General features: G+C 39.3%; 1 protein-coding gene across 6 annotated transcripts in view; it reads left to right on the top strand.

Moving 5' to 3' along the window:
• itga11a (integrin, alpha 11a) overlaps positions 1 to 6,473 on the top strand; it is a 59,015-nt gene extending 52,542 nt beyond the window's left edge. For 5 of the 6 annotated variants that reach the window (XM_008404664.3, XM_081605044.1, XM_008404665.3 and 2 more), the window contains 9 exons: positions 1,375 to 1,451; positions 1,550 to 1,633; positions 1,825 to 1,915; positions 2,030 to 2,143; positions 3,401 to 3,484; positions 3,581 to 3,691; positions 3,829 to 3,924; positions 4,813 to 4,926; positions 5,235 to 6,473. In XM_008404664.3, the coding sequence (XP_008402886.2) occupies positions 1,375 to 1,451; positions 1,550 to 1,633; positions 1,825 to 1,915; positions 2,030 to 2,143; positions 3,401 to 3,484; positions 3,581 to 3,691; positions 3,829 to 3,924; positions 4,813 to 4,926; positions 5,235 to 5,312 (849 nt within the window). In that variant the 3' untranslated portion in view covers positions 5,313 to 6,473. Of the gene's footprint in view, positions 1 to 1,374; positions 1,452 to 1,549; positions 1,634 to 1,824; positions 1,916 to 2,029; positions 2,144 to 3,400; positions 3,485 to 3,580; positions 3,692 to 3,828; positions 3,925 to 4,812; positions 4,927 to 5,187 lie in introns of all 6 variants that reach the window. The other variant, XM_081605045.1, reaches the window with a different exon arrangement.
• Positions 6,474 to 12,284: the final 5,811 nt, after the last annotated feature.

Genomic DNA, 12,284 nt, shown 5'->3' with positions numbered 1-12,284 from the left:
GGTCTTAATAAATACAGTAAGGTCACCGTCTTCGCGCTGCGTCTGCGGTTTGTCTCAGACGAGCCTCTCCATGGAGGAGGGAAGCTCCGGTAACCTTGTTGTGAATTCCTCTGTGGTCAGACTGGATCCATCAGGATTTCATTATGCCACAGAGGATTGTAAACAATGCTCGACTCGACTCCACTCCTGCTCTGTGTGCCGATCGGACCGTCGCTGCTTGACAGACCCCTTTTTTGTTTTGCTTTTTGTTCGGGAACTTATTCTTATCGTTCGCTTTTTCCGTCTCTGTTTCTGTTTGATCCTTGTAAGAGTTTTGAAATGCCTTGAACTAACGGGATTTTCCTCCTGCTGTCTTTAAGTAGCACCCACCGTGTAAACGACTTCCTGGGGTTAAATCCAGAGAATACAGCAGGTTATTGCCTTGTTTATGCTAAATCCATAATTCAAAGCCTTTACAAAGCGTAGATCTGTAAAACAGCTTGTGGAGACATTTCTGACTTACTGACGCACCTCAATTAATTAGAAAATCACCAAAAAGCCTTTTTATAAAAGTCATTCCAAAAGGAATGACTGTAGAATATTAGCATTCAGTATATAGAGAGTGAAAACTTCAGGCATTTATCTTTATTTATTTGGATGCTTTCGACTTAGAGCCGATGAAAACCCCAAATTCAACTTCAGAAAACATAAATGTTATCTTGTGACCGACACAATCATGAGGAAGACTGCTGGCTCTCCTTTAGACATCCGATGGATGGAGGGTAGCCAATAAAGTGTCATTGTGAAAGAACCTGGTTGTTCACAAAAGGATGTGTCCAAGCATATTAATGGAACATTCAGTGGAAGGAAAAAGTATTTTTAAAATACCAAGCCAAGAGATGAGAGCTGAGTTAAGCCACTCCTGAACCAGACATTTAGAGGTGGATGTAAAATGTGTAACGCACTAGAAAATGATGAACATAAAATCTGAAGGGAGAGTAGAAAAGGATCCAGGATTCAAACTGAGGACCAGTGAAAAGCCTCCACAGTCAGTGGTGATTTGAGAAACCAGGTCGTCTGCTGGTCTTATATGGCTGTTCAGTACGTAGACATGCCTTTCAAAAGGCTGACCTCTCTGTAGTGTGTTTTTAACTGGACTTCTGCAATATTTGAATATCCTGATAAAATAAATGCTGGTTTTTATTAGCTGCATAAATCTTCAAAATGGTAAATAATCGCGTGACGTGCATTGCTTTGTCATGAATACGAGTCTCACTTTTTGAGTGAAGTTACTGAAATTAGTTAACTTCTCAACTTCTTATCTACTTCAATTTGATGCATTTTTGTATCTGCAGGGTTTTAGAAAGAATAATGTTTATTGTTTCATTGTTGCAGGTGTTGTTTCGCCTGGAGTTCGAGTTCAGTCGTGCCGTCTTCCTGGACCACCTCAGAGTTCTGCTGGAGGCCACCAGGTACAAACTGCACACTTTCTCTATGCCAAGGGATCTTTTCTAAACATCGTTTTCCACATTCACGAAAGACAAAAGCTGTGCACTCGCTCTCTCTACAGCGACGGCGAAGAAGTGAACAGGGCTGATAATGTTAATGACATTTATTACTCACTGAGCTATGAGGGAGACCTTCTCTTCACCAGGTTTGTCAAATTCCTTAACTTCTCACCAAACAGGTGACTTTGCTGAAGTTATTGCTGTTATTTATTTATACTTGGGGAAATACAGAATATAATTGCTAAGTTCAAGTGAAAATGGAATGTAAACTTAAACAAAAAGAAAATACTTAAAACTGTGGGGTGCCTCTGTTTACTTTTACTGCTTGCATCAAAAGGGGCTCGAACCCGACGCGCTACGAGATCAAACCAGAGCTCTCCCTGGAGGAGCCCGGAGTTATCGGCCCTCCTTTCAACTTCACATTCCAGGTGAGAAGGAAATTGTTTATCACCCGGTTATTTTTAATGTGTCATACAGGACACAAACGCTGCCTGGAAACAATTTACACCATTCACCTCTCTTTCTCTCTGTGTGGCTCTCAGATTCAGAACCTTGGGTATTTCCCGGTTAGAGATCTGCAGCTAAACATCGAGATTCCAGAAATGACAAAGAACGGGAACCAGCTCCTGCAGATTTTTGACTTCTATATCGACGAGGTGAGTTCACAGCCTGGAAGTGAATACGTTTCATTTAAAATGCAATTACTTATGAACCCCAACAGATTTAAGTTTGGTTTCAAACACTCACACTTTCTTGCAAAAAAGATTGATTCATTTTGATAAATAGCTTAATACTAAAGATTTTTAAAAAGTATCCTTTGGGTTTTTTGTTGCCTTTTCACTCATTTTTAACTGCAGATTCTATTTTAATGTTAAAAATTTGACTCTGTCCCATGAATCAGAAATTTTCCCTATTTTTTTTTATTTTTTCACGCCTTCGCTCCTTTTTCAAGGCGAGTCCCACAGAGTTATATCAACTTAAAATGTACAACACCTATCTGCCGGATGCTGCATCTCTCAGGACCTTTGCTGTCTTTGAAGAAGTTTTGAACAACATGACTTTATAGATTGATTTAGATCAACCTCTGTTATGTCTGACCCTTGTTTAGCTGATTTGTTCAAACACTTTTCAACATGGAGCCATGATCACCAGATCGAATGACAGGCCAGAACAAAACATCTATGGTGACAATTGATCGTGGCCACTATAAAAGATCACAAATTACACTCTGGTTCTTTGAAAGCAAATCATAAAGAAAAAGGGATGACTTATAATTTTGCACCCTCTAATTTATCTGGTAGGCATTGTTTTTTTGGGAGGGGGGGGGATCTACATCAAATCAAAATACCAGGAACATTCAAAATATTTCTAATTTCCACAAAATAGACCATGGAACTATTAAATCTGAATTGTGTGTCTTAATGAATGCATTATTCAGTGAATGATTTCTGTATGACTAGATGAGGTTAAAATGCAATTCAGAGTTTAAAAAAGTCAACATAGCCCCTGAGTTTATCCAACCTGTGAATCAGACCCCAGTTTTAATGTTGTGGATTAACTCCAGTTGATTTATGTCGCACCAATTCAGAGTAAATATCTCCAGGTCTGCATTTAGCTGTTCTTCCAGTGTTTACACAGCGCCTACCGCAGAGAGGCCCGCCCTGGTCAAAAAGTCATATCCTCCATAACAAAATACACCACTGGCTGCTCTTTGATTATGTTTTAGTTTGTAACGTTCCAAGATGCCAATGCTTGGATGTGACTGGAATCAAAAAAAAAAAAAAAGAAAGAAAGAAAGAAGAAAAATGCAGAACTGGATGAAAAAAAAAAAAATTATTGTAAACAAACATTTCAGGATACAAGTTCATTAATGATATAAGAAGGCATCTTTACTTTATCGTCCCCTCCCTCAGAGAGACGGCACGCGCTGCTTACCACCTCAGCACATCGCGCTGAGCAGAGCTTCTCCAGAGGATCTGTCCCGCTTCTCACGCTTGGTAAAGTAAAAAAAAAAGAGAGAACGACGATAAACTGCAACCACAAATAATAGCATTCAGCTTTGTCATCACCCTTAAATTTGTTTCTCCACTCAGAACCAGTCCAACACGCTCAGCCTGCCAATCCAGTGCACGGTCAATATAGCCTCCCACAGAGACATCGGAGTTCGAATCACCGGAGCGCTAAGGATAGACACGTTACACGCAGTGAGCTCTAACCTCCAGACACGCATTCCGTAAACGCAGCTCGCTAAATCGCTGTGCGGCTCGCTGTTTGCTGTTTTACCTCTCGTGTGAGACGTGGCGGTAAAATAGTGGCCGCATGCTTTGATTTTTGTCTCCAGCTGAAGTTTAAAGTCCTGGAACTGATAACGAGTGCCTCGGTGGAGCTCCCCTCCGCCAGCCCCACGTTCCTACATGAAGAAAAGCCTGTCAGACATGTGAGTCAACAACAACTACTGCTGCTGGAAACGGCTCCTGCCCCGGGTTTGACCCGATCCGAAACTGGCTTCTTAAAAACATCCGACTACGATCAGAGCATTTGCCTCTTTTTTGTTTGTTTGTTTGTTTGTTTGTTTGTTTCTTCTGTTTCAGAAAAGCAGCCTTTAAAACCATTTTCAAAAGAAAGCAATATCTATTTTTGTCATTGACACATTTTACTGACTGAACATTAAATGTAACAATAACAATAAGGAGCATAGACACAGGTAGGTGTAGCCACTCTATGAATGTCCCTGTTGGAGTGAATTTGCTTTGTGGTGCTGAGGGACCGAAAGGACCAGCAGCAGCATTGTCCAGGTCTGAACTCAAATGTTGAACTTTGCTGCCATCTACTGGTCATTAATCATTGTCACGCTCCATTTGCTCTGCATGCTCATTAAAGCAACAGTAAATATTTTTCCACATAAACAGGGGTAATGGGTGTATAATGACATTATTTGAAATTCATGATTCGTGGAGAGTGCAAATCATTAACATTTAAAAGCGCTGAATCAAATGTCTACAACAGTCCTTTGGTGTGTGTGTGTGTGGGGGGATGTGCGTGTGTGTGTGTTTAAATAACGATCAGCATTGGACAATATTTCTCTTTAGCAAGAACGTAACTTTTATTAGCAGAAGTGTCGCCCTCACTTCTCAGTCCTGACTAACATCTATTATCTTTCATAGATTGCCGTCAAACATTCCTAATGTTACATCTCATATTGTATCATGCACACGACACTAAGAAATATTTATATTGATCACATAACGAAGCATCAAGACACCGTAATGTATATGAACCTGAGTGTTTTTCAGCAAAGTGACATGTTTCTGATGCTGTTTGACAGATAATCCTGGAGATCAGGAAGGAGGGAGATTACAGAATCCCTACCTGGATTATTGTTGGCAGCACACTGGGAGGGCTCTTATTGTTAGCTCTTCTCAGCCTGGCTCTGTGGAAGGTAAGCTTCTCTTCTCGTGTCCCGCTTTACCTCTTCTCATCAACTTTTCAGCGTGCTTCATGAAAAGAAACACTTGTGTTTGCATGCATTAAAAAGGAATAATAATATGAGAGAAATAGTGGTTTAAATTGAGTCCTTCGTGCTACTTTGTGCTCATTGTTTTTGCGTAAAACGTTTGTTCCCTCGAAAACATCCCGAAATCGGTTCGCACCCAACGCCACGACAAAGTTTGCATGACGTAGCAGTGATGTGTGTTTCCAGCACGGAGTCATAACCTTAACTCTTCATGTGACCGATCGTCTGTGCAGCTCGGCTTCTTCCGGAGACAGAAACGGAAAGACAAGGAGGAGCAGGAGGCCAACGGCAAAGTAGCCGAGGAGCGGTAACGCAGGCTGAGTGAGTCCTGCAGACGCCTTTCCCACAGGGGACGAGACACTCAGGGACCACCTCGACGCCCCCCCACCCCTCTCCCACCTCGCCGCTACCCGGCCCCGCAGTGGCTGTTCACACAGACAGGACGGCATTATCCGCTGATGCAAGGCTTTATTCAGTGCACTGGACCCGTCCCGCATCCCCAGCCTCTCTGACCCTCGAGTCAGCACTGTCGCACTCACTCAGCATTCTTGCACTGGTACAACATCGGTCCCACTTTATTTTTTCTCCGTATTCCACTGCCTGTGGTGTCGTCCCTCCACAGATCTTGGAGCTGTGGTGGTATTTTTCTTCCTGGCTTCCTTTAAAAAAAAAAATGAAAAAAAAAACGAATAGAACTGTTTATATTCATTTGGTTCGACATTTTTATGGCTATTTCCTATTTGTGCGTATTTATTGTGCGAAGAAAAAAAAGTCTGTGCCTAATAAAACACCTCATGGGTGGCTCTCCACCCAACCAATGCTGTCAAGGCATTACACAGTAATAATCTGCATTGTTTAGTTGTCAGAATCTATGAAAGAAGAAATGATATGCACGATGTTTAGCTTTCAGATGCTTTTCTTTACTTCTAGAAAAGGACGCTCCCGAATCCTACTTCCTCAAACACAAGATGCTCTTTAAAGAATTTCGATGCACTTTTTTGTTTTTGACATTGTACAAAATTAACTTGAAGTTGTAAATAACCAAGTACCTTTTTAAATTCAATTTCAGTATTACATTTTTTTTACGATATTTTCACATTATATATAGCATTAAGTTAAGCAAAAAAAAAGTGTTGTGCTACAGAATGATCACAGTATGAGACGGTTTCATGCCTTTTATTGTGCACTGCATCAGAGCAAAAGGTGTGCATGAAATACTAACTTATAAGCAGATATTACAAATAGGAATACAGAAGACGCATATGGATCCATGTGTTTCGTTGACGTGATGTGGAAAGCTGTAACGTGGTCAAAAATTAAACGTGGTTGATGTTTATTTTTTTGTCTTGATTGGTAATATAATGAGTTTCTGACAGGAAATGTTACCCTCACATCATTTCTGTTATTAAAAGTTGTACCTGTTGCTGTACAATTTGAAGGAAAAGCAAAGAATAAATTGTTGTGGAAATGGATTTGTTTTTTTTCTTTTTAAAGCGTTATCACAATGTTCTGCTAATTACCAACTTAAAAGTCTAACTCATTTTAAAACTTTTACAACATGATAAGAGAATATTGCTGTTTTTAATCAAGGTAACTGATGTCCGGAGATTATTTCCGAACAACTTTACAACAGACCAATTCTATAGCATAGTTGCAAGTCTTTCATATTTTAACCTAAAACTATAAAAACTCACGGAAACTTGTGTTATTCATTTTGTGTTGAGGAAGCTCTGAAATGACCTTACATATGTTATCAGTATCATTTAAGATATACTTTAAGTAACTTAATTTTCATTTCATAAATAAATCCATGGCTTCATATTTGTTCAAATTTGTTACAAACCCTGTTAATAGAAGATGGATCAAGCATGGAAGTTGAACCAAGTAAACTGCCTTGCAAAAGTATTCAGACCCTTTTGGAATTTTTTTTAGGTTTTATTTATTTATTTTTAGCAATCTGTCACATCACAACCTTAAAATACATCCATCCTATTCTATTGGGATTCTATAATAAAACAGTGCAGAGTGGCACATAATTGCGAACTGAAAGAAAAGTAATACATTTTCTAATATTTTTGCTAGTAAAATCTAGAAGATTGATGCCCCTAAATGAAGTCGGCACAATTGTAATGTTATCATCACATGGCCATCCTGGGCAAGAAAACACTTCATGAGCACATCATTCCCAAGGTGAAGAGGTACAGCAGGGGCAGCTTAATGCTGTGGGAATGTTTTTCTTCAGCAGTTAATGAAATCTGGTAAGAGTTGATGGGAAGGCAGATGGAGATAAATACAGGACAGCCCCGCTTGATGTAGACTGAAAAATGCTTGGTCCCCCGGGGGGCGGACTGGCATGTGGGACTACCGGGAATTTCCCCAGTGGGGCGACGGGTGAGCGGGTCAGTGGTTTAGCCCAAGGGGAAGCTGTCACGTTCTCACGCAGCACGCTGTTGTTTACGCATTGGAGTGGACTTGTAAACACATGGATGAACACAACAGGGTGAGTCAGAGGAACTTGCCCCATAAACCCTGGAAAACAAAAACAAGTAGCATGTGTGGCTCTTATTAAAACCTCAGTAAGCGGAAAAGCCTCGTCCCTGCTTGTGTCATGTAAATTAAATCTTCCCGTTTGCCTCTCACATCCAGCAGCTCTGCCTCATCATGCAGGGCTGGTTCCAGGGAGAAGCAGAATATGATTTGGGGGCCCTCTTCATCACCACCATGAACCATATTTCAGCATATATTTGATGTAATCTGGGAGAGGGGGGGCCAAATTTAATTGGTTATTTGCTGAGTTGTAATTGTGAACAAACCAAACACAAAGATTAAACTCATAGCATCAGATTGTAGCTAAGGTAACGCAACAATCATGTTATGAAGATTATTATTTGCACTTGGTCTCTTTACCAGACAGATGGCACTGCTAGTAGGTTGGCATTCTTTTATTTTTCTAAAAAATATATATATATTGTTGTCATGACTCAGATATTACACAGCCCTTTACACAACATCAATACAAATTTATTTTATAGCCTATGGTTGATGTTGACCCAGGTGAGCCAGAGGGCCGAAAGCTCAGATTTTATACTTAAGTTTATAGTTACATTTTATGTTATAGTTTACCTTATAGGTGAAGTACGTGTTTATATTGCTGCTGTTTATTGGCCGTCTGATAATAAAAAATCTTCAAATCAATTTCTCAAATACGTTTTCTCATAAAATACCAAAGAACTTAAATGAATATACAAGCAAGATGTGTTTGAAAACAACTTGCTCAGTCTTTTCAGTATCTTTTTTGAAAAGATAAATTTCTGAATCAAATAGCTAAAAGTAATGAAAGATGAAAGATGGGCATTTTAATGTGAAAAAACATAATTTGCGTGACTAAAAAAGTCTTTTGGATTCACAAAACTTATCAGAGCTGCCTAGAGCGTCCTTCTTTGTATCTTTCTAAAGTGTTTTTCATCTGAGCACACAGACAGCCATTGATCACAGAGCTATTGTCCTCTAGGGTGTTTGAAAATACCTTTAAAGGAGATCAATCTGGCTATGCTCTGGTGGTACAAACTGGCTAACTCGTTTATTTCACGGCATGATTATCTCCACCCTCTTTAAAAAAAATACTAGAGCATCAATGGTGAGATAAACCAAAAACTCAAAGATGTGTAGGCACCACAGATGGGAAAACTATCTTAAACATGACTTATATACTTGTTTGCTCTTAAATGTTCAAGAAATTAAGGCATACTCCATATAATAAAATATCTATGGCAATAATACTGTGACCTAAGACAGAGAGAAAAAAGCTATGTGATATTCTTCAAAACTTTGGTTTGACCCATCATGTTAAACAGCTAACATTCAATCGAGGACACACTCATGACTCGATTATAAGTAAGGGTGTAAATACTATAGCGTGTGAGTGCTCTTTCCTCAGGGAGGATCTTTGCCGGAGAGCCTGGCAGGCTGGCACACCTGGAGCTGATTCTACCAATCAGCAGGCTGGCGCTGCACGGAGCTGCTGGTTGTTGTTGAACCGATGAACGCTAAAGTTTATCTCGAGAAAGAATCATCTCTCTCGATTTGGAACAACGGTGCTCCATGACACTTGAATGAATTTGGTTCATTTGGATTTGATTTACAACTGGCTTGGTTGTTTTTAATTTCTGTACAATAAAACAGTTTATCTGTGTTTGTATAAGTGGAGTGCTGGCAGTCAACATTTTCCACTTAAATCATTGGAGCCGCTCGATGTCGAAGAGCAGAAGGCTGATCATCTGAACTTCCTGAATATCTGGCAGAGCCTCCGGTTGATTGCCTCCTGCTTAAGTCAAGCAAAAATATCCACAAACCAATGACTGAGAGCTTATGGGCACACTTTTCAGTAGAGCTGTGTTTCAAAATTGACAGTAGGCTACATTCTTATTATTATTACTATTATTGTGTCTCAATATTTGCTCAATTTCTGAGAAACGGGTTTCTTTTCATTAGCGATAAACTCAAAATCAGCAGAAATTCCCTTTTTTAAATATATCACCATGTGCTTATTGAATTGATTTAAATCAGTTTTACAGTGTTGCGTTGCTGTGATGAGCATTTCATATTAATTTGGATGTACCTGTATGAAGATGAAGTCTGGCATTTAAATCCACTTTGCTTCTGAAGAGCGCGGTTCGATGCGTTGAGGATTTTGTTGTATTGACCTGCAGCCACCAGTAAGGGGCGGTGTTGACCAAATGCCTCTGTAACTACAGTACAATTAAAAATAAGTCTCCTTTCATTGATTTTATGTATTGGCTGGTGCGTTATTTTGCATGTGATATGAAATGTGTTGAGATCATTGTCTTCAGATTACAAATAACCTATGATGTAAACATTTACTTGGTGTCTACATCAAATATTTTAATGAGGAGTTTAAATAAAACAGGGAGACTGCGATGTGTAGGAAACTTTTGTGTCTTTTTGCCACACAAAAAAAATGCATCATAAGAGTCATTATAATTTACTGGCTTGTCACATTGTTTGCATCTTGTTTTTTTTATGTTGATCTACTTACATAACCCCACAACACAGGCTTTCTTAAATGGATTCAAAAATAATTTTTCTATCAAAGTTACTAAATACTTTCCAGGTTCTCCTCAGACTCTGATGCTGTGTGTAAATCACTGAGACCTGCAGGTGCACGCACAGAGATGAATTAAACTGTTAATATTACTTTCTTAATCTCAAATAACTATAATAAATCAGGGCAGGTTTCAACGGACAGAGTCATTTTTGTGGTGGAAAGCCTGTCTGTGCTGCTGACACCTGCAGAGCAGTTTCACAAGAATACTGCCATCATGAAAACATATTGATCCCCGAGGGCAAGGTTTGTTTTTTTACTGCCACTGAAAATGATACAGTATGCCGTACTAAAGATTACAAGAATGAAAATGACCAAAACAACCTCAGAGATGTGCGATAAATCAAAAATATACAACTTAAAATGAATTACCGTAATACGTTTTAATTATTGGTGATGCAGATTACAAGCAACGTGTGCAAATGTTGCAATGAAGTCGCTTAGTAAAAAAAACTGCCGACATCAATGCAACATAAATATACTTTTTGACTGGCAAACTCCAAAAAAAGCGACAAACCAGGGTGCAGGTGTGACTTAAACTGACAATTTCAAAGACAGTTGACTCTCAAACGTTCATCTACTTTCTGCATATGAAGTATAAAATGTTCAAACTACATCTCATTTTTACTTTATACCATAAAGGTTTTCTTCTAATCTTTCACGTTTTTAATCCATGTCTTTCAGTCTGTAAGAAGATGCTTGAGGCTAAAAACTCTCTCCACTAGATGTGCATATATATATCATATCTTTGGAGATAAAATATCTGCCATAAGATGTATTAGCCAAGTTGATAATAACCCCAAAAAAGTTTATTTCATCTTAACATCACTTTGTATCTTCACCCGTCTTACTTTAGATATGTTTTTCCATATTCAAAAATGGGAACGAAAAGCTTTACAGGGAACAAAATGCATAAAACTGAGCTCTTCAAAATCGGTGTTAAGTCATCAAAAACAAAATATGCGTTTAGGTTGATATAGGTGCTGGACAGAAATCGAGCTTCTAAGAATACCCAGAAAGCCTGGAGAGAAATGCATCAAGACCACGTTGAAATATTAAAGACATTCTGTCTACTTGGAAGTAAGTGTAGAAATCAAAAGTTGTAAGTCAATATAAAAAGTTCTGCAGACGTCTCACTAACAAAAGCATTCCCTGAGGGCGGCCTGCGGCTGGGTGACGCACGCCGACATGCTATAAAAAGTACTCTGTAACGGTATTAGCTGCACCATACACGAGGCTAAGAGCCCAAAGCTTTGTCATCCTCCGTTATATCTGCAGCTTTAATTAAACCAAGCTTATTCGGGTTCACTCTTACTAAAAGTGTTCCCTCGTTTTAAGAGCTCGTGAAACCCCTTTGTCATTTACACAACCTAAACACACTGAACGGGCAGGTTTCCAGCTGCTTTTTTTTTTTTTTTTTTTGCACTCGTGGAAAAGCAAGAGGAAGAATGGAAAAAACAACCTGACCACAGCATTTTGCGATCACACAAAACCTCTCGACAGCAACACAAAGGGATGCAGAGGACAAGAAACGCAGATGGAGAAGAGGAGCATCAGCACACAAAGCTGGAAGCGGATCAAGCCGTCTGCATCCAGGTGACCCCCCCTCACCTCCTGGCCTGTGCGGTGGGCAGCTTTCCTCGCTTGTCCATGGAGGGTCTTCACTTGAGCCAAAAGATGACAGATGGACATTTATGAGCCATCTCTCCTCTTAGTTACACATCAGTCCAGCTCAGGTGCCGGGCTGATGAAAATCATTTTTCAACGGTTCTCTTCAATCAAACGCTCCGTTAAGTATTTATTTAAATCAGCATCTGCACTCTGTGCACAAGGAGAGATTGACTGCTTTATATTTGCATTTTTTTTTTACTCACAGGAGGACAACGTTCTCAAACATTTTACCACTAAACAACAAAGTTTTCCAACTACTATCATCTGTGTAGCGTTTATGAATGACTGATTTGTGCTTACTCATTTTGCTGAGAGGTGGAAGAAAACTTTAGTGGTTTGTTTCTATTGCATTTTAGCTTAAAAGTTGAAATATCCAAGTTTGAGGTAAAAAAAACAACTTAAAAGACAGTTTTCATCAGGCAGATTTCTATTTGGGAAAGAGAGCTTCTCACCAACCACCATCTAAAATTCACATATGCACCTTTATTTT

This window comes from Poecilia reticulata, chromosome 3, assembly GCF_904066995.2.
Source record: "Poecilia reticulata chromosome 3, P_reticulata-male-v2, whole genome shotgun sequence".
In the NCBI taxonomy this organism is placed as follows: Eukaryota; Metazoa; Chordata; class Actinopteri; order Cyprinodontiformes; family Poeciliidae; genus Poecilia; species Poecilia reticulata.
This window is presented reverse-complemented; position numbering and strand designations above follow the sequence as displayed.